The 21,886-nt window shown below is 40.3% G+C and overlaps 1 protein-coding gene across 6 annotated transcripts in view; it reads left to right on the forward strand.

The window, feature by feature from the left end:
* Positions 1–21,886, forward strand: part of ART3 (ADP-ribosyltransferase 3 (inactive)) — a 155,011-nt gene that overhangs the window by 129,809 nt on the left and 3,316 nt on the right. For 2 of the 6 annotated variants that reach the window (XM_027599236.2, XM_027599235.2), the window contains exons 3-11: positions 1,179–1,890; positions 13,442–13,474; positions 14,349–14,381; positions 15,677–15,706; positions 17,732–17,764; positions 18,537–18,569; positions 19,200–19,232; positions 20,473–20,505; positions 21,805–21,837. In XM_027599236.2, the coding sequence (XP_027455037.1) occupies positions 1,179–1,890; positions 13,442–13,474; positions 14,349–14,381; positions 15,677–15,706; positions 17,732–17,764; positions 18,537–18,569; positions 19,200–19,232; positions 20,473–20,505; positions 21,805–21,837 (973 nt within the window). The remainder of the gene's footprint in view (positions 1–1,178; positions 1,891–13,441; positions 13,475–14,348; positions 14,382–15,676; positions 15,707–17,731; positions 17,765–18,536; positions 18,570–19,199; positions 19,233–20,472; positions 20,506–21,804; positions 21,838–21,886) is intronic. The other 4 variants (XM_027599238.2, XM_027599237.2, XM_027599239.2 and 1 more) reach the window with 4 other exon arrangements.

Consider the following 21,886-nt stretch of genomic DNA (forward strand, 5'->3'; position numbering starts at 1 on the left):
ACCCCATCCTTCTAATCCCCTTCCCTCTAGCAACCCTCAGTTTATTTCCTGAGATGAAGAGTTTCTTATGGTTTATCTCCCTCTCTGGTTTTGTCTTGTTTCATTTTTTTCCTATCTTCCCCTATGATCTTCTGTCTTGTTTCTCAAATTCCACGTATCAGTGAGATCATATGATAATTGTCTTTCTCTGATTGACTTATTTCGCTTAGCATAATACCCTCTAGTTCCATCCACGTCATTGGAAATGGCAAGGTTTCATTTTTTGATGGCTGCATAATATTCCATTTTATATATATACCACATCTTCACCATTCATCTGTTGATGGACATCTGGGCTCTTTCCATAGTTTGGACATTGCTGCTATAAATATTGGGGTACAGGTGCCCCTTTAGATTACTACATTTGTATCTTTGGGGTAAATACCCAGTAGTAAGCATCTGATTCTTGATTTCGGCTCAGGTCATGATCTCAGGGTTGTGAGATTGAGCCCCACATGGGGCTCTGCACTGCTGAGTGTGGAGCCTGCTTAAGATTCTCTCTCTCCCTCTCCATGTGCCCCTCCCCACTCCACCTGCTCACATGCTCTCTCTCGTGTGTGCACGCTCTTTCTCTCAAAAAAAAAAAAAAGAAAACAAAAGAAAACACCCCTGCATCGTTACTTATCATAGGAGCAAAGGTGCAGAATCAGTTCTACCCAAACCACATGTGCAAGGGAGGGGGAATCCTCAAAGGAAAATGAATGATATTTACCATTATGTATTTATCATGTACCATATTTCACACATGATATTTCAGAGTCATTCAGCAGTCTTAAGGGGTTGAAAAAAATCTAGCTAAGAATATTGTTCAAAGCCAAGACTGCTACCCATTCCTTTAATTTCACACTTACTCTTTCCTCTGCACCCTAAGGTTCAGATGAGTGAATTACAGGCATAATCGTTCCCATACTTCTCATTGCTAACCTTTACTGTTTCATACAAAGAGATCACAGCTGAGAAAAGTTAACAGTAACAGTGGAATATACTTCCTACATAAAAATCATGTCCAAAGTTGGTTCTAAGCAAGGGAGAGATTCTAGGCAGGGCATGAGAGGGTGGGGACAGTAAGGGAGAGAAAATGATATACACCAAATATCTCATTTCAAGAGTATTAATTTCCTTTTCCTTTTCTTTTGAAGGTGAAGGCTGAAATGTTAGACATGGCAGATAATGCATTTGATGATGAATACCTAAAATGCACTGACAAAATGGAAGTCAAATATGTTCCCCAATTGCTCAAGGAGGAAAAAGCAAGCCATCAGCTCTTGAAGGATGTGTGGGAAAATGCAGAAGCCAGATGGGAAGCCCAGAAGACTCGGATCTTTCTCCCTATGAGTTTTAAAGATAACCATGGAATAGCACTGATGGCATATGTTTCTGAAGCTCAAGAGCAGACTCCCTTTTACCATATGTTCAATGAAGCTGTGAAGACGGCCGGCCTATCTCGAAAAGATTATATCTATGACTTCCAGTTCAAAGCTTTTCATTTTTATCTGACAAAAGCCCTGCAGTTGCTGAGAAGACCTTGTGAGGACAGTTACAAAACTGTGGTGTATAGTATAAGCCAGGATGTCTCATTTACATTTGGAGGGCTAAACCAAGCCAGATTTGGCCATTTCACCTTGGCGTATTCAGCCAAACCTCAAGCTGCTAATGACCAACACATTCTGTTAACCATCCACACATGCTTTGGAGTTGCTATAGAAAATTTTTTTGATAAAGAAAGTGAAAGAATTATATTAATACCTCTGAATGAGATTTTTAATGTGTCACAGGATGGAGCCAGCAATAACCTTATCCTTCAAAGCACAAACAAGACCTGCAGCCATTACGAGTGTGCGTTTCTAGGTGGTAAGTGTCTCTGTTCTGTCTGTGCTTGTCTGGGAGGAAAGGAGTTGGATTCTTAGGCCCAGGGAAAGGTCAGGAAAGAAACTGACAGGTGTTTGAAAGGAGAAATGACATTGATGGTCTCTAGTTCCTTTCATATCATTAGTTTTATTCCCCATAATTTAATTTTATCAAAATAATACATTTATAGCTTTCTGGAAAGTTAAATAAAATACTATAAGGCAATGGTTCTCAACTGGGGCAATTTTGTCCTGCAGGGTCATTTGGTAATAACTGGAATTTTTAACTCTCACAGTCATCCCTAGTTGCTACTAGTAGCATCTAATGGGTAGAGGCCAAGGATGCTGCTAAACAAAATGCACAGAACAGCCCCCCACAACAAAGAAGTACTTGGCCCATTGCCCTACTTGTAAGGCTTACTATGAAAAATAGCAACTCCCTGCCCCACTGTTCCCTATCCCCAATTTTCACTCCTCAGTGGCATTCATTTTTAATTTTTCAGCTAAAGTTTTTTTTTTTTAAAGATTTTATTTATTTGAGGGTTCCTGGGTGGCTCAGTCGTTAAGCGTCTGCTTTCGGCTCAGGTCATGATCCCAGGCTCCTGGGATCATGTCCCACATGGGGCTCCCTGCTCAGCGGGAAGCCTGCTTCTCCCTCTCCCACTCCCCCTGCGTGTGTTCCTGCTCTCGCTGTCTCTGTCTCTGTCAAATAAATAAATAAAATCTTAAAAAAAAAAAAGATTTTATTTATTTGAGGGTGAGAGCACAAGCAAGGTGAGAGGTAGAGGAGAGTGAGAAGCAGACTCCCCACCAAGCAGGGAGCCCAGCGTGGGGCTCGATCCCGGGACCCTGGGATCATGACCTGAGCCGAAGGCAGACACCTAACCACCTGAGCCACCGAGTTGCCTCTCAGCTAAAGTTTTGTTTTGTTTTGTTTTTTAGATTTTTTTTTTATTTATTTGACAGAGAGACAGCAAGAGAGGGAACACAAGCGGGGGGAGCAGGAGAGGGAGAAACAAGCTTCCCGCAGAGCAGGGAGCCTGATGCAGGGCTCGATCGCAGGACCCTGGGATCATGACCTGAGCTGAAGGCAGAAGCTTAATGACTGAGCCTCCCAGGCGCCCCTCAGCTAAACTTTTTAATAATATGTTTCAGCATGTTATTTCTTGATTTTTAAATTTTTAAACCTCATCAATTACATCATCAGTAACTCATTCTCAGTCTTTTGTCTTTCTGTTCCACCAGTCTTACCCTGTTGGGTTTATTGATTGATGTTTGCAATGTGACTATTGTAGCTGTAGGCATCAATCCATGTTCAAGACAAAAAGAAAGGGAAGTGGGATGTATCCGCAGCTAAATCTGCCTATTTAATCAGGAAAGTAAAAGCTTTCCCAGAAACTGCTAGTAGATTTCTGATTACATATCATGGACCAGAACAGCTACTTGATAATCCATAACTTGAAGAAAAGCTTGGAAATGAAGTAATTAGCTTTTCCAGCCTCTCTAGTATAGGGAGGCAAGGAGAAGGGAGTTAGAAATAGTTGTCACGTCAGTAAACCAAATATATCTAATAACCACCACCCTACGCTCCTCCTCAGTGTTTGTGCATTTCCCCCCTTCCCAATCTCCCATTGTAATAAAGACTGGTAACTTTTTATTTATTTTTTTTAAGATTTTATTTTTTTATTTGAGAGAGCACAAGCAGGGGGAAGAGGCAGAGGGAGAAGCAGACTCCCTACTGAGCAGGGAACCTGATGTGGGGCTCCATCCCAGGACCCTAAGATCATGACCTGAGCCAAAGGCAGGCACTTAACCAACTGAGCCACCCAGGCACCCCAAGACTGATACCTTTTTAAATACCTTTTTTACCCCAGGGTTATTAGTTGTATGATTTTTTTTTTGTTTCCTTAGTTTTTTATATCCCATCAATAATTCACCTCCAAATCCTTAGAAATACAAATCTCCACTTAGTACATTCAGACATATTAGATACTTTCTCTCTCTCTCTCTCTATTTTTTTTTTTTTTTTTTGGAATATACTCCTGGATTCCCCCCATCAAACTACTCTGTGCTGTACTCTTTAGGCCTGCTGAATATCCTAAAATCTCTCCTCACAACTGTAGAGACTTCCTTTTGTTTCTCCCCTGTGAGGAATCCCCTATATCTTGGAATTTTCTCCTCCTTCTTGTATTACTTCTTTGTTTGGCAAGGGTGTGTGTTCTCTAAAAGTTTTCTGAGAAAAGGGACATTGAAGGAAATTTTTAAGACTTTGCACGTCTGAAAAATCTACCTGTAAGCTTGAATAATAGTTTGCATAGATTTGTATTTCTGTTTTGGAAACGATTTTCCTTGGAATTTTGGAGATATTCCTCCATTGTCTTCTCGTTTCTGGTGCTGCTGTTGAAGAGCAGGAAGCCATTCTAATTACTAAAACCTTGAATGAGACCTTATTTTTATCTTCGGATGGTTTTAGAATGTTTTCTTATCCCCAGCATTCTGAAATTTTATGATGTTGTGGCTTGGTGTCTGAGTGAAAAATTAATAAACCCTTTCTCCTTCCTCCTGTGAAAATGGCCTCCTGTTTCTCTGTAATCTACTGAAGGTGAAATGACCACTGTGTAACCGTATAACACTGCCTAATGGTAAACATAGCGCTTGATTGGTAAAATGCATCTGAGCTGGGAGGGTTGTGAATAAACTGTAAATATTTGGGGGAAGCCATAGCTTTGGGCATTCCCGAATGCGGTGTGACATATGCAGGTGTTTTTCTTGCTGAGTCCTGAAACTATACTCATGGACTGGCATAAGAGATACTGTCTTTATGTGGAATGAGGCTACTAAGCTAGGATGGTTCCTACACCCACCTGTGTAAACTTGTTTCCTTGTACCCAAGCCATCATTTTGGGAGCAAAAGAACAGGCCTGGATTGCTGTGAGGACTTGTGTTAAAGGGATGTATCTGATGCTACCCTGCTGGTAAATAGTGTGTTATGTTTCTTGCCTTGCATTCTTCTGTAAAACTGAGTAAACTAGTGAGAGGAGAGCCTTTTTGGGTCTTATGAGTGTCCCTGTCTGGCTGAACCCAAAACCAGGGCTGCTGATCAAGCAGGGTGAGTATTGCAGTAAGGCCTCAGAAGTGGGATAGACTTTTAGACCTTGACTCATTGTGGCCAAGGCACTATGAGATTAAAAAGTACAGGTAGGTAAGTAGGAAAGTGCTGATGAGACACCATGCCGAGGTGGGGGCTGATCCACTTATGATTTAATGACAGAAGCGTTGTGGCCATTGAGACGCCTGGGGCACAGAATTTAAGGAAGGTCCTTACTCTTAGGGTCATATACTTGTACCATCTGCAAACTTGTATGATTCTAAGAGTGAGTGCCTTTTTAAATTTTGCATTCATAGGCACCTCGTTTGCCTCACCCCAGTCCCGGTCCTGAGTTGCAAGTGAATGAAACTATCTGTCTACCTTGAGAGGGAAGATGAAGACTGAAGCGAGTAAATTTGTATTGAGAGGAAAAGTGCCCATTCCTCTCATCAATCATATAGTGGACCTGAGCAAAAACCAAGCCATTTAGAGCTGGCTCATACCAGCTCACGGAAGCTGATTGTGGGCATGCATCTCTTCCCAGTTCCTCATACATCACAGTAGCTTGAAATTGGCCGTGGTTGAGAGCTTTACCATGGAAATCAGTGAACAGTACAACAGAACCCCACCACCCACCCCAGAACCTTTTCACCTAACACAACACAGCCAGAAACCCAGTTGAAGCTGGGCTGACAAAATGATTCCACTTTGGTGCTCCTGATGCATTGGGCCAAATGCCATTTGTGGAGGCACTGGTTATACAGAAACGCTGGCTGCAGTAGATAGAGGCCAAATCAGTCACTGTTTGATGGACAAAAGGTAGGCAGTGGAACCCACAGAGTTGTTTGTGAGTGGGATTATTATGAACAAAAGGGGTGGAGCCATTGGGTTGATTGAGAATGTGCCAGGGCTCAGGTTTTCATGAGGAAGTGCAATTTGAGCTCATATGAGGGAGGGAGGAGAGGAATATGCACACCCTTGTGGGTATGCCCACAAGGTCAGGCAGAGGCTGTCACAGCAAGTTAATGTTCAAACCAGCCACAAGGTGAGGCCTTTGTGGAGGCTCACATGCACTGTTTGTTTGGGAGCTCTGACAAAGGCCACTGCAATTGATCCTGTTGATTTAATGCCAAACTGAATTCTGACCAATGTCCTCTGCTGCCATCTAGAGACAATCATTGTGATCTCAGGGACAAAAACTTAAAAAAAAAAGTAAAGCTAGGCTGTTTTCAACACTATGAAGGAAAATAGCCGGGTCTTTAAAAACTCAAGCTGGGAGGATATAATCAGATCCTTGTTCCATTGTGACTGAATAAAACTCTGGATGAAAAAAAAACAGTTGTTTCTAAAAGGGATAAAAAATGATACTAAATTTAGTGCTAACACAGTCCTGTGTTGTTTTAAACTTGCTTATGATTTCCAAGATGACTCATTTTTATAAGACCCACAATAAGTTTTTATCTAAAAAAAAAAAGGTCATTTGGTTAGGAATTGGAGAAAACACCAGTGTCCCATTTGGTAATACAATTTCCTGGTGGTCAAAAATACGAATCCAAGGATATGTGAGTGAACTGTGAGTAAATGGCAATAAAACCCTTTCTCCTTCCTCATTGGGGAAGTTACTGCAGGTTAACCTTCTGCTGTACTGCTTTCCTAGAAAACTTGATTAAAGGTGGAATGTCAGTGGTATAATCAGGCTCCATTCCTTACTTTTAAAAAAGAACCCATTTGGAGAACTGTACCTGGATTGGGAAGGCTATAGATGAATTATAATACCTGGTTGAAAACCATAGCTTTGGGATTCCCTGTACCTTGTAGTGCAGATATAACATAAGGTTTTATTGGAAGAATACTTAGAGAAATAGTATAGTAAAGTATACATCATACTCTGAACTCTAGCCCTGGACTCCAGTGGCTGATATTAGTCTATTTTGTTAATCTTACCGAGACCTGTTGAGCCAGCTCTCTGCTAAGCCAACAAAAGGGGAAAAGAAGATAAACCTACAGAGCTATCGAGACTTAGTTTGTATAAATCCACGCCTAGCCCTTGAAATAAATATAAGTATTGAAATTAAATGTCTTTTTTTTTTAAGATTTTATTTATTTGAGAGAGAGAATGAGAGATAGCACGAGAGGGAAGAGGGTCAGAGGGAGAAGCAGACTCCCTGCTGAGCAGGGAGCCCGATGTGGGACTTGTGGGACTCGATCCCGGGACTCCAGGATCATGACCTGAGCCGAAGGCAGTCGCTTAACCGACTGAGCCACCCAGGCACCCAGATATTTTCATTGGTTCTAATTGACACTCTTTTTTAGCCTTCCCTGGGAGGAGTGAAGTTTCAGTGCAGTTGTCTGAGATTGGCTGGGACTGGGACATCAATAAGATCTCATGTAGAGAGGACATGACATATTCATCACCAGGAGAAATTCCTAGTATGAGTCAACACCTAGAGCAATTTGGAAGGCTGTTCAGACTGTTCACCTGTATTTATAGCAAAAGAGAGAGCTCTTCACCACCAACTTCCTCCAGACTTTCATCCACCAAACTTGTTCATCCCTATAATCAGTCAGCGTTCAACCAGAGAATCAGAATCAGTAGAAAATATATAGGAAATATATATTAAGTCATATATATTAACTGGGGGCTAGCAAGACAAGTCCAAATCTGTAGGTCAGGCTGTCAGGAAGGGCAGGCTGGAACTTTTGGGCATTAGCTGAAGCTGCGCCTACAGGCAGAATTTCTTCTTCTGGGAAGCCTCAGTCTCTTAAGGCCTTTCTGCTGATTGAATCAGGCCCACCTGATTATCTTGGCTATCTCCCTTAAAGTTAACTGATTGTGGACTCTAATCACATCTACAAAATACTTTCAAGGCAACAACTAGATTAGTGTTTGACTGGATAACAGAGGACTGTATCCTAGACATCTGACATAAATAAAACTGACCCTGACACCTATATTAGTTATCCATCTCTGCATAACAAATCAGTCCAGAATTTAATGGCTTAAAACAACTCTACTTATTATTTCACAGTTACTTTGGGTCAGGAATCTGGGTGTGATGTAGCTGGGTCTTTTTGGATCTTGCTGTCTCACGAGGCTACAGTCATCATAAGACTTGACTGGGAATGATTTGCTTCCCAGCTCACTCACATGGTTGTTGATAGGATTCAGTTCCTTGTAGGTGATGACTAAGACCTCAGTTCTTCATGAGCTATTGACTAGAGGCCTCCCTTATTCCTAGCCACATAGGCCTCTCCATAGAGTATCTAACAACATGGCAGCTTGCTTCATCAGAGTAAGCAAGAGAGAGAGCAAGAAAGAGTGCCAGTAAGTCATAGTCTTTTGAAACCTAATCACGGAAGTAACATCACCTGTGCTGTATTCTGTTTGCTAGAAGCAAGTCACTAGTTCATTCCACACTCAAGAGGAGAGGATTATATAAGGGTTGACTACCAGGAGGCAGGGTCGTTGGGAACCATATCAGAAGCTTCCTACCATAATCCCAACCCATTTCATGCTATCACTTCCTCTTGGGGATGATCCAGATTGGCTGTCCTTTTTTCCATAATGATCAGTTCCACAGTGACCTCTCTGGCAAAGGAGACTAGCTACAGAACCACTGGAAGCAAAGTCAGCCTACAGTTTCATATACTGGTGTTTTTGATCTAATCAGTATGATCTGTTTGTTTGCTGAGGTCATATGAAATATAAATACATATTCATTTACTGAAGTAAAAGCAGATTTTATATAAATGTCCATCCACTGAGGTCAGGACAAGCACAACTACACAAAAAGGAGAGTATACTATTCCTCCAATCCACCTCATTCTTTAATACCTAATTCCTTGGAGCTTGGGAACTCAGCCAGGACAGTTTAGCATGGTTGTATGCAACTAATAAATAGCCGAAGACAGCCAGACCAGTTCAGCCTGTAGAGATCTTTAATGGGGAGGCTGATAGAATTTTTTATTGGAAGTCCTAATCCTTTGCTTATAGAGCCAGAAGCTGTAGTAGAGACAATGGCCACACATGCTTGATTTGTTTTGCCAGTCTCCAGATGCCTTTCTCTAGATGCATTCGCCGCATAAACATATATATGTATAGCATAAAGATTGACTTCATGAGTTGTGTTTGCTGTGTTTGTTTCCATAGAGAGGGACTGCATATGGTTTTATCTTTAGTAATACAGTTCTGAGTGTCTCAGTGCCCTGATCATACAGCTTTAGAACATTAGCGTTGGCACTAGTAGATTTCAGTCAGTCCCAAGGTGGTGCCTGGATCCCTTCCAGGATCACCATTTGAAGTTCTGCTCCTTATAAGAACATCCAAGGCAATGAACAAATTATTATTACAATGGATGGATACAGCATTCCATTGGATTTGTCCAACCTGGGGGCAGGCTGTTTTATTAGAGAACTGTACTGTCTTTTCAGGTGTGAATTCTTGTAGGTAAGGCCCCCATTGAGCCAGTAATTTGGGTAAAGTAGTAAGTAAGCTTTTGTGGTGTCTAATGCAGAGGTTCTCAAATTTTCTTAGTTCATGGTGTCCCTTGTGTTGTAATTTTTTTCACAGTGTCCACAGGGCAAAAGAAATACCTAAAAGTTCCATTTATTAAGTGAAGTCAAACAACTCAATAAGTATTATGTTCATCTAAGTATTTTAAACATCTTAGTAACTGTTTTAAAAAATAATACACAAATTTTTTAAAAAATATTATTTCGTTCTTAGCCACAATAACTTGCTAATGGGATGTATGTGCCTATTGGACACTGCACAGCTTCTCAAAGCTTGGAATCAGATTGGATACCACCTTATTTGCTGATCCACATTGATTTTCACATATATTTGCTTTTTTATCACAATTGCTGAAAACACAGCCTTGTAAATACTTGATGTCATCAAACAGAATGTAACATGGCATAACTGTGAAACTGCATTCTATTGCAAGCTAGTAGTTCATGCTATATCTGGCAGATACCAAGTACATCTGTGTTTGTCCTAAAATTTTAAAATATCCCTTGGGAGCCCTGTGAATTTCTGCCACTGTTTGGAAACTGCAGGTCTGATAGATGGACAGGCACTTGTTTGTGAAAGTGGTTAAGGCCTTAGCAGCCAGGTTTGGCTCTTAATTGGACATAAAATTTCCATGTGATGGAACTTTTGGGGTTTATCCTACCTATGGGACTTAAGTTCAGAGAGAATCCATTGCATGATAAGATAGGGGGTTGGAGAGTCATGACTTTTCTTTCATTGAGACAGTCTGTCTCAGTCCCAGTGACAGGCTGGCAGTAGCAGCCCTGCAAAGGGCTTGTGTGCAGAAACCCAGTGATCACCAAATACTGCCTTAGTCTTGTTGCTGGAAATTCCAACCAGCTGTGAGTTTGGTCACAGACATCTGTAATTTCTTAGGATCTGAAGGAGATTGGGAATTCCTGAGAGGCTTTATTTACTCTTGTCTGGACTGTTTCTAAGTCTTCCTCCTGTAGAGTTCACTGCTAAAATGACAAGGTTTTCCAGTGTGACTGGTGGGAATAGGCACTACTCTTGTTCCTGTGGGTTCTTTTCCTGGCCTTACGTAGTTTCCTCACATGTGTAAGTTGGACAGTATTTTGCTCAATACTTGAGGGAAACCCTTTGAAGATCTCTGGAGCTCTCTGTGCAGCTACCTTCTCTTTAGTACCCTGTAAAAACAAAACTATCTTGGTAATTTCTTTGTGGAAAAAGTTTAAGCTATTAAATGGTTATAATGTCATTCAAGTTCTCTATTTTTTTTTTTTTTTAAGATTTTATTTATTTGACAGAGAGAGAGACAGCCAGAGAGGGAACACAAGGAGGGCAAGTGAAAATGGCAGAAGCAGGTTCTCCGCTGAGCAGGGAGCCCGATGCGGGGCTCGATCCCAGGACCCTGGGAGCTTGACCTGAGCTGAAGGCGGCAGATGCTTAACCGACTGAGCCACCCAGGCGCCCCTGTATTTATTCTTGAGTTATTTTGGTAAAGTTTGTTTTTCTAGGTATTTGTCTTATATTTCAAATTTATTGGCCTAAAGCTAGTCATAGGAATCTCATTTTTTTTTTACACCTACCACATCTGTGGTTATGTTCTCTTCTTTCATTCCCTATATATTTCTGCCTTCTCCTGTTTATTTTTGATCAGTCTCATTCATTTTAACCCTATTACTTCTTTAGAAACCCAAAGTAGTTTACTTTCTGCTGTTGAAACACTAATGGAAAATTAAATCCAAAGTCAAATAGGAAGGAGAAATGCAGTCTTGAATAAATGGATCTGTGTTAAACATTAAAGGAGATCCATTCTCTACTACTGAGAAGGCTCTCAAAAATTTGGTGCATAAAAAATCACTTGGAGTCCTTGTTTAAAATGCAGATTACAAGACATCACCCCCAGAAATTCTTTGTCAGTAGTCCTGGCTAGGGTACTGGAATTTGCGATTTCAGTAAACACCCAGATGATCCTGAAGTATGTGATTAGAAGATTACACTTTAAGAAACATACTCTAATTTGTGGTACAGATGAAAGATAAAGCCTTTAAAACTCCCCAGCATTCTGGCATCTGAGTAGCTCAGTCGTTAAGTATCTGCCTTCGGCTCAGGTCATGATCCCAGGGTCCTGGGATCGAGCCCCGCATCGGGCTCCCTGCTCAGCAGGAAGCCTGCTTCTCCCTCTCCCACTCCCCCTGCTTGTGTTCCCTCTCCCACTGTGTTTCTCTCTCTGTCAAATAAATAAAATCTTAAAAAAAAAAAAATGCCCCAGTGTCTAGACCCCTGGCTGAATCTATTACACCTGTAGCTTTCTTAGCCACGTCTTCCCTCACCTTTACCTCACCCTCAGCTAAGCCCTCTGAGTGAGACTTGAACTCATTCATCTCCTGTTAATGCGATATTCTGTATTAGTCTCTAGACTTTTTTTTTTTTTTTTAATTTCTAGTTTAGCTAGAGACCTGAGGTTAGCCTCAGGGCACCATCCAGATTCTAATGGATCGTACTATTTCCTGGACCAGTAGAAACTGGACCAAGTCACCTAGATTCTTGTTTCAAACTCCACAAATGGAACAGGATTTGAGAGCAGATTACAGAAAAGCACATCTCTCATAGTGAAGCCAGACCTCTTAGGGATTCCCCCATTTTATATGGAGAGATTCATCCTCAGGTAGCTCAATATCCAGATTAGATCAGTGAGTTAGCCAGGCATGGAGAAGAGACCATAGGACTCTAGGCTTTCTCTGGCATTCTAGGAGTTCCTCTGTGGCTCATGCTGGCACCAAATCTAAACATCCTCCCACTGAAGTTCTTGCCTTATAACTCTGTTGGGCAGGCTAGCAGATAGCCCTGGATGTCATGTCTCAGAGGAGTCACTGCAGCACTGATGATTTATTTTTAAGGGCCCTAGACCCAGCAGGAGGGTCTAGGGCCTTATAAAGATACAGTGATAGATGCCATATTCTTGCTTTCCAAAAACTGGATTTCCTTACATATATAGATCAATGTTCTGGGACAGACCACAGATCAGTGTTCTGGGATAGACCAACTTGTTTCTTTATATGAATGTGAAGGATCTTTCTTTATATATCCAAGGATCTTTAAGAACTGATTGAGATTCTTTTTCTCCAATGAATAGGAATTGTCATGGGGCATCTGGGCGACTCAGTAAGATAAGCGTCTGACTCTCGATTTAGGCTCAGGTCATGATCTCAGGGTATGAGATTGAGCCCCAGTCATGCTCTGTGCTGAACGTGGAGTCTGCTTAAGATTCTCTCTCTCCCTCTGCCCCTCCCCCTGCTTTTGTGCATGCACATGCCCTCTCACTCTCTCCTAAAAAAAAAAAAAAAAAAAGAAATTGTCATAGTAAAAGGATAGGTTTTCTGTTGAGGACATTTAGTATCCGAAGAGAAGATTAATTAGACATACAAATTTTTTCCTAACGTTTGCCAACTAATCATAGAATAGAATCATAAAGTGTTAGCCTGGTATGGGCATTTGGAGGTTATTTGAAGCAAACTCCCAGTGAAAGATACAGATAAGGAAACTGAATTCCCAAAACATTAGATGTTTTGTCAAAGATCATACTGCTGTTAAATGGCTGTAATGTGAGTACAAAAATGTAATTGTTCCGCATTTCAAATCCCACCAAATTATGGATCTGATAGACTAAAACTGACAGATTAGATTACCAGTAGCTATAAGACCAAATTGAGATCTTTACTGGGGTAGGAGCGCCTGGGTGGCTCAGTCATTAAGCGTCTGCCTTCGCCTCAGGTCATGATCCCAGGGTCCTGGGATTGAGCCCCGCATCAGGCTCCCTGCTCCGCGGGAAGCCTGCTTCTCCCTCTCCCGCTCCTCCTGCTTGTGTTCCTGCTCTCGTTATCTCTCTCTGTCAAATAAATAAATGAAATCTTTGAAATCTTACTAGGGCAGAGAGTATCTAACTAATAAAGCTTTATCTTCCTGTTTCAGGTCTAAAAACTGAAAATTGTGTTGAGAACACAGGTAAGATATGCGTTTAAAGTATTATCTCTGTAATGGGAGTATGGCTTTCTCCCGGGTATGGGTCAGAGCCACCCACCCCGTTGTCATTCTGCAGCCATCATCTTCTGAAGGCTGAGTTGTGCTGCTGCTTCTGCTGCTACAGCTACCACCACCACCATCCCGTCAGGTGGAGGGCCCAGGAGCCTCTGTGACTTGCGCTCCACCCCCAGCCCTGCCTGTAGCTGTTCTCTCAAAAAACACTGCATTTGCCTTGGGCATGCAAGGACCATGCCACTCTCACCCTAGCCTGTCCTTGCAGGAGCTTAATAGATTCATATTCCCATATTTTGATAGCTTAGGAAATAACATTTGGGAGACCAAAAAGGAAAGGAATATAGTGCGTATGGCTGAAGGGAGACTGAGGGGACAGAGTCGTAATGTGGTCTGTCTCACCTTCCTCACGGAAAATAGGAGGAGGTAGCAAAAACAATCTTCCTTAGAGGACCATGGGAAAGATTTGGGAAGATAAACAGGAATTCTAGGAGGAGGAGCTTTATCAGATAAGCCCAACAGATTTGAACCAAGTTTCCAGAAAGTGCTTTAGGCTAATGTATGCTTTGGGTGGATCCCTTTAAAGATTTCCTTGTTAAAAGTTTGACTATAAAGTTCTTTCTAGCTGTGTTCCTGGCTAGTTTTTCTGTGAATTCTTCATGTAATTAAAATAAATCCATACCCATTTGTTTTTGAAATTGAAGTTTTATATTTCTCATATTACTATATTTTTAGAAGCCAACTTAAATCTTTTTTATTGATAAGCATTTAAAAACAGACTGAACCTGACATTTACTTAAATCTGAGCATAGTACTAGGTAATGAAAACATGTTTGTATTTCAGAACATCATCTACCCATCTATATTTACAGCCCTGGTAAGTGTGCTCTAATTTTTAAAAATAATCCTTACATGGATGTTTAGTATTTGGTAGCTCTTTCCTGTTTAGCAAATTCACTTCTTAGTGAAGAAAGAGTACTTTGCAGATATGAAGGTGTAACTTGAGAGAAAAGAGAAGGGGAAAAAAGAATTTATTCTGGGGGAAACAACTTTTTGTAAATGGGAAGGTTGTGTCTCTGGAGATCTGAATAATACGGAAACATTCTGGGGAGTAAGGTTGGTAGGACCTGAAGGGCTAGTTGCTCTTGACAGGCCTCAGGGCCTCTTATGTATAGCTCTGTATTCCGTCATTGAGATTAGCCTGTGTGGCACCACACATCCAGATGAAAGTAGAAAAGCTACGCATTTTCATCTGTCAAATATGCTGATGTTTGCGATCATTTGACTAAAATATCTGGGTGATTGGATGCTTTCCCCATTAAGCTTCCACTTCCGTTGATATGGCTCAAATCACTTTTTTGCATAAGTTCCTTATGTGTTTGGCCCATTTAGCTACAGTAAGTTTTTCTTTATTGAATAGAGGGAAGCATCTGGCTTTTCCTTAAGTATGCAATTTACTTGATGTTTGGAAGATACTTCCTGCCCCGATGTGAAGCATTTTGTGAAGTTTCATGTGAAGCCCCTGAGGACTTGCTTAACAGCACTTCTTACTGGCCCATTGCAGCCACAAGTTTTACTGGTCATTTCACAGGGACTTCAGCTAACTCTTCAAGACGGACATTTTTCTACCTCATTGAGATCCCCAGGAGACTTGCTCTATGTGATGATTTTTCCTTTTCTTTTTTCTTTCTTTTTTTTTTTTTTGTTATTTCTCCATAATGTCCACAGGATAGTGGTTTCTTTTTTTTAATTTTATTTTATTATGTTAATCACCATACATCATTAATTTTTGATGTAGTGTTCCATGATTCATTGTTTGCGTATAACACCCAGTGCTCCATTCAGAATGTACCCTCTTTAATACCCATCACCAGGCTAACTCATCCCCCCCACCCCCGCCCCTCTAGAACCCTCAGTTTGTTTCTCAGAGTCCATAGTTTCTCATGGTTTGTCTCCCCGATTTTTCTTAATAAAGGGGGCCAGAGGAAGGTTCCAGCCCAATTTGGTGCATTTAGATTCTGGCTCACACTTAAATTTAGTAGCTTTAGTTTACTGGACATACCAAGTGGTTCTTTGTGGCTCTAATACCTGAAAATAGTTTGCTGTAACTATAGTTATTCTCAGTTATTTTTTTTTATCATTAAAATGGATAAGTTTCTTCTTATAACTTAGGTGAGAAAGACCAGAACCTTGAAGACCCTGGTAAGACATTTTTGTAAACTCTGGGGGTTTTCATTTGCAATATAGCTCTCCTGGGATGGAAACAGGTAAGCATGACACAGTAAGGAAAAGTGGGAAGAAGGCAGAACCCACTTTAGCTTACTAGTTTGGTATATCAGAGCCCTCCTGAGTTATATAGATAGACCTTTATAAAGATGATGCAGTAGCCTTCTCTCTTACCTAACTCTCCTGTTTATCTCTGAGATGACCGACAGAGCATTTAGAGACATGATTTGAGGAACTAGTTCTAAAGGGCATATTTTCTACGCTCACTTTGGCAGCACATATACTAAAGAGCATATTTTCTGCTTTTATGTTAGCTGTTATATGGATAGAGGAGGGTGTGACAAATTACAAACTCTTGTAACCTCTGGGGTGTTGGGCAGGGGCATTAAAAAATGGCGTTATCTTTTTCTAAATTAAAATGTTTTCTGTATTTATTTCTGCTTCCAGCAATCTGAGTAATAGATGCTTTTAGCTATATCCGTCTGATTATTTGGTATATTTCGAAGTACAGCTCATTCCCAAGTTTTTGTTTTTGTCTCTTTTTGTAATGGTATTACTCAAATGTCCTCAAGGGTGCTGGGGCAGGGACACTCATAAATTAATGGTAAGATTATAAATTGGAACTTTTCTGAAGGACAGTTTGATAGTATGTATTACTAGCCTTAAAAAGTCCATACCTTTTAACCTAGTTATAACACATTTGTGTTATATCCTATATCCTTGTACTAAGGAAATGAAGATTTGTGTACAAAATGTTTACAGTGTGTGGTGGCCAAAATTTATAAATAACCTTAGTGTCCCAACAGTTGGGTATTGTTAAATACTATCCATATAATGAAACATTAAACAAATCATATCTTTTTTAAAGATTTATTTATCCATTGTAGAGAGAGTGCATGCAGGCATGTGAGCCAGCGGAGGGGCAGAGGAAGAGGGAGAGAAGCTGACTCTATGCTGAGCCACCCAGGTGCCCCTAAAATCATATTTTTGAAAAATATGAGAAAGTGCTTATAATATAGTGGCAAGTAAAATATATTTTAAAAGCATATGAACTGTAATAGCAGTTTATTTAAAAATTTCAAAAGAGGGGTGCCTGGTGGCTCCCTGGTGGGCATCCAACTCTTGATTTCAGCTCAGGTCATGATCTAAGGGTTGTGAGATCAAGCCCCACGTTGGGCTCTGTGCTTATTAGCAGGGAATCTGCTTATCTCTCTCTCTCTCTCTCTAAAATAAATAAATCTTAAATGTCGAAAGATACGAACTTCGAGTTGTAAGAGAAATAAGTACTGGAGATATAATATATAGCAGGATGAGTATAGTAGTATAGCAGTATGGTACACTTGAAAGTTTTTAAGAGAGTAGCTCTTGAGAGTTCTTATCACAAGGAAAAAAGCTGTTTTTTTCTTTTTTAAAATATCTGTATGAGATGCTGGATGTTAGTTGTGATCATTTCACAATATATGTAGGTCACACTATGCTCTACACCTTAAACTTACACAGTGCTGTCTATCAGTTATATCTCTCAAGGCTGAAAAAAATGCTTAAAAATGTATATGTACATATACATAGCAAAAAAATTGAAAGGAGATATACCAAAAATATTGAGGATGAGTAGCTCTGAGATCTGGGATTATGAGTAATTTTTAATGATTTCCTGTGTTTTTCCAAATTATCTGTAATTATAATGTGTTATGTAATCCAGAAATTTTATTTTTAAGAAATAGGACAAATGTAGGTTAGAGTCTTTGGACTGATCTTAAAAAAAAATCAAAAAGAGCTGTTTTGCTTAATCTAGGAGAGAGCCTGGGTCTCTAGCCATAGTTGTTTTCACTATAAGTCAGTCAAGCTCCAGTGGATTAAATTTTCTCCCCTTTTACCCTGGTCCCTGCCATCTCTCAAAGCTTTTAGTTTTTCACTGTAAATAGCCATATAAATACAAGATTAAATTAATTTTCAAGTTGATTGCATTTTTCACTAAAGAGTTTCTGTTCTCATCTTTAGAAGTGAAAAGCCAGGAGTCCACTGTCTTATTTGGTAAGTGATCTTTTTCCTTACCCTCTGTGACTAGCTACAAGATTAGGGGGAAACATAAGAGCTGACTCCTAGGACTAGGGACATAACTGGACATGGAGAGTTTGAGGAATGAGTTAAGCCAGAACAGAGGGATTCCATGTAGTATACTAAGCACTTTTATGACTTATTTCCTTTAATCATCACTTACTTACAAACCTACGATGTATTTCTTTTGCATAAATAAGGAATTGAAGTTCAGAAGGATTAAGAAGCCTGCCCAATCATAGAGCTAATAATTATGACAATAAAACTAAACCACACAGAGTCTTTTTTTTTTTTAAAGATTTTATTTATTTGACATAGAGGGAGCACAAGAAGGGGGAGTGGGAGAGGGAGAAGCAGGCTTCCTGCTGAGCAGGGAGCCCAATGTGGGGCTCAATGTGGGGCTCTGTCCCAGGACCCTGGGATCATGACCTGAGCCGAAGACAGATGCTTAACAACTGAGCCACCCAGGCGCCCGTAAACCACACAGAGTCTTGAACTCAGTACTGTTTTCATTTAAAAGCTGCTGTACTAGGACTGACTTATCAAGGTAAGATTGGAGAGATAGGGGCCAGATCATGGAAGTTCTTGGAGTGGGCTTTGTCAGAGAATGAAGAGCCACTGAAAGATGTTTTCGTTGTCACTGTTTTCTTCTTCCTTTTTTTAGGGTTGGAGAGGGGGGAGGTGTAGACAAAAGAGCATTCACAGTGCAAGATAATTGATTAACACTAACACTCATTTCTGTCTTGAGGTATGACAGGCCATGAACCCACCCAAATACCTGGTAAGACAGCTTTCTTTTTACTCTTTGGGCCCAAGTATGAGGTGAGAAGAATTCCCCCAGGCATTAAAGAATGTATTATCATGAGACTGTTATTCATTAAGAGTTCCCTTACAGCTGCCTACTAGCCATTCTACAAAGATGTAGCTGGGGAAGAGAGTAGAGAGGAAAAAAAGAGTCTTTCATCACTAGTATACGTGTGTTCCTGGAGCAGGAAAGTTAGCTTCTTAGGGGCGTGGCTGAAGGCAAGGCTGCTGGGACCTGGAGGTATGCAAGCCAGTGCCTTCTAGGTTCTACAGCTAATGTTACTTGGTAGAAACTTCACCTTCACACAAAAGCTGACTTTTAAAAAGCTTTGGCTTAACAACTCACATCTAGAATTTCCAGGTAACAAAATATAGTCTTCTGGCATATAGACAAACTCAGTGTGTGGTGCCATGGCAGAATGCTTCTCTAAGCTTGAAGTGGATTTGCACAATGAGGGTTCTCATAGCCAGAAGTTTCAAATAAAAAGCCAGAAACTACAGTGCAGTGGGAGCTTTGGCACTTGTTATCACTTAGGCTCATCAGATAAGAGTAAAATAGACTCACTGGAGCAAACTGTAAGTCACTGAAAACTTCTTTCTCATTTAGGAATGACAATTCCAGAAACTTTTTCACTACCAGGTAAGCAGTGGTTGGCATATGAGAGAGGAAGCTGCCAGTTTGGGGGGTATAGTTAATAATTGTCACCATTAGATAATGCAGGGGAGCCTAAGTACTTTGCACAAGATCACATAAGTGAATAAAGGACCCACGTTTCTTAACTTACGACCTAGTACCCACCCATTCCTTAAGACTTGTGGTTCTTCAAGTGTTTTTCCAGTTTTATTTTACCATGGCAGATTTAACTTACCTATAAGATATAATCATGAAAATGTCAAATAGGCATTTAAACAGTGTGAGCCTGTTGCTGAGGACAAGGCCATTGAGGGGCCTTGAGCTTCTGTGGCCAGAGAAACTGAACAGTAATTTCTGTCAAGTTCCTCAGAAAGGGCTTAGAACTTACGCTTACAGAGGAGGAAAAAGGTCTCTAAACTTAATTTTTTTCCTGGGACAAAGAGAAGTAAATTTTTTAAAAAGTGGACATAATTTCCAAGAGTGCTATGAACAGTAATAACACTTCTCTGCCTCAGAATTGTTATCTTTCAAATACTGCTAATAATTGTCATGTTTACCTTATGGGGATATCTATAAGGACTAGAAAAACACAAAATCTCAGGGTGCAAGCCCCCATTTAATGCTTAAATCCTTTCTCCTGAGTTCTTGTATTTTGAAAATAATTTTTGGTATGTCTTATTATTATGGAATGAATAGCACAGTGCTGAGCTTTGCCTAACATCGCTGTCTATGGAAATAGCACGGTGCTATATACAAAGACAGCATATTCACAGTTAATTGCCTCACTCACAGATTTAGGCCCAGAGAGAAGGTCCAGCAGCTCTTTTATATTCACCTGGATTTGCCATGTTGGGCCACATGTTTATTTGCTCACAACTTTGAAGTGAACCTCTAACAACACTGATGACACATCTTTTGTGTCTACAAACCTTCAACTCAGTGACCTGAGTTTGCGTAGTGTTCTCATTGGCTCCTTCGAGCCAGTGGTTATCTGAACGGCAGAGGCTGAGCCGAGTAAGGAATGAACACAGGCTGTGTAGACAGACTCATTTTCTCTGAGTAACTTATATATAAGTTATTTCACTTTTCTTTGCTTCTGCTTCCAAATCTGTAAAATGAAGAAAACGTCGTCTTGCAGGACTAATTAAAGTCCTAATGAGATAAAGTCTGGCAAAATGAATGGTAGTTTAAAATAGTAGTAAATGGTAGTTGTCTTTCTTAATATCTGAAATTCTTTCTCATTTAGGAATAAAAGTGGTACAACTGGATGAAAAACCTGGTAATAAATTCTTTATTGGGGGTGGAGGTATCACGATTTTGTGGGTCCTTTACCATCACCATTCAGTTAGCTCAGTCTTAAGAGGGCAAAGGAAAACACCTGGGCTATACAGCTTCTGATATCCCAGTCTGCAAGCCAGAGGGAGAAAACGTTGAGGAACCAGTGTGAGCAGCAGGCCGCTATTATGGCTCTCTGGGCTAAGCAAAGAAAAAGACAGTTGACTTGCAGCTGGAACAGTTGGCTTCCTGCTGCAGGGGTCTATTCCGGAATGGGACAGGAGGTTTCCCAAGGTAACGTGGCTACTGTGAGGGAATCTGTCGTAATTGGAACAGCATCATCAAAGAGGTGTGTATCAGAACCCTACAGCATGAGACCAGTTCTGTGTTCCTGACTGCCCTCACCATGTCCTCCAACAAATAGGCCACTAAGTTTTGCTGGGAATATTTTGTATTGTGCACTCATCTGGAAAGCTGTGTGCAGTGCAGGCTTTTTAAAAGTGTCAAAAAACATTTACACAGGATCTTGTTTAATCCACTTAAATATTGTTACTGCCATTTTAGAGATGAAGATATGGAATATAGGAAGTTTAAGGAACCTGTAAAAGACTAGAAAGAGAAAACTAGGGACTCAGACTTTGCAAATTTTGTTCAGTTTCTGTCGTGTGACACTTGTCTTCCAACCAGATGTAGTTATAGAAAATACACCTCTATCCTGGGCTCCTAGAATTGGTATTTGGCTTCAAAGCTGTCAAAATATGGCAATATCGTAATATTTCAGTGCTAGTATAGCATTATAATTGAGGTCGTGTATCATAGTAATTGAGAGCAGAGGTTTTGAAATTAGACATTGCTTCCAGTCATTGCCTCTGTGGTTTTATGCAAGTTTTGAGGAACATCTGTATAATACTGATAACTATACCTACCTACTGAGACTGTAAGAAACATGACAATGTACATCAATCATTTTCACAAAGTATGATGCATGGGAAGCACTCAGTAACTGATAGTATTAATGTTGTACTTGGGAATCTTAGTTCAATGTCCAGAAAATACTTTTTTGTAAATAAAATTTTAATCTTTCTTTTAATGGAAACACGTATACATCGTAGTAAAAAAAAAATTTCAGAGAGCACAAGTGAGTAAAAATTAAACACTTCCTCAACCCCACACATAAATCTAAACCTAATACTCCGCCCTGCAGGCCCATTTTCAGAGATAACCAAGTTTGCTTAATCAGATTATTCTCTTCTGGATAAATAGATGTACAATATAATTAACTCAAAATCTGTTTATATTTTAGAAGACAAAAGTCAGGAAGATCCCGGCAATCCTGGTATAAAATATTTCATTTCCTTAGTTGATAAATGTCTGATCTGCAGTAT

This window comes from Zalophus californianus, chromosome 2 (genome assembly GCF_009762305.2).
Source record: "Zalophus californianus isolate mZalCal1 chromosome 2, mZalCal1.pri.v2, whole genome shotgun sequence".
In the NCBI taxonomy this organism is placed as follows: Eukaryota; Metazoa; Chordata; class Mammalia; order Carnivora; family Otariidae; genus Zalophus; species Zalophus californianus.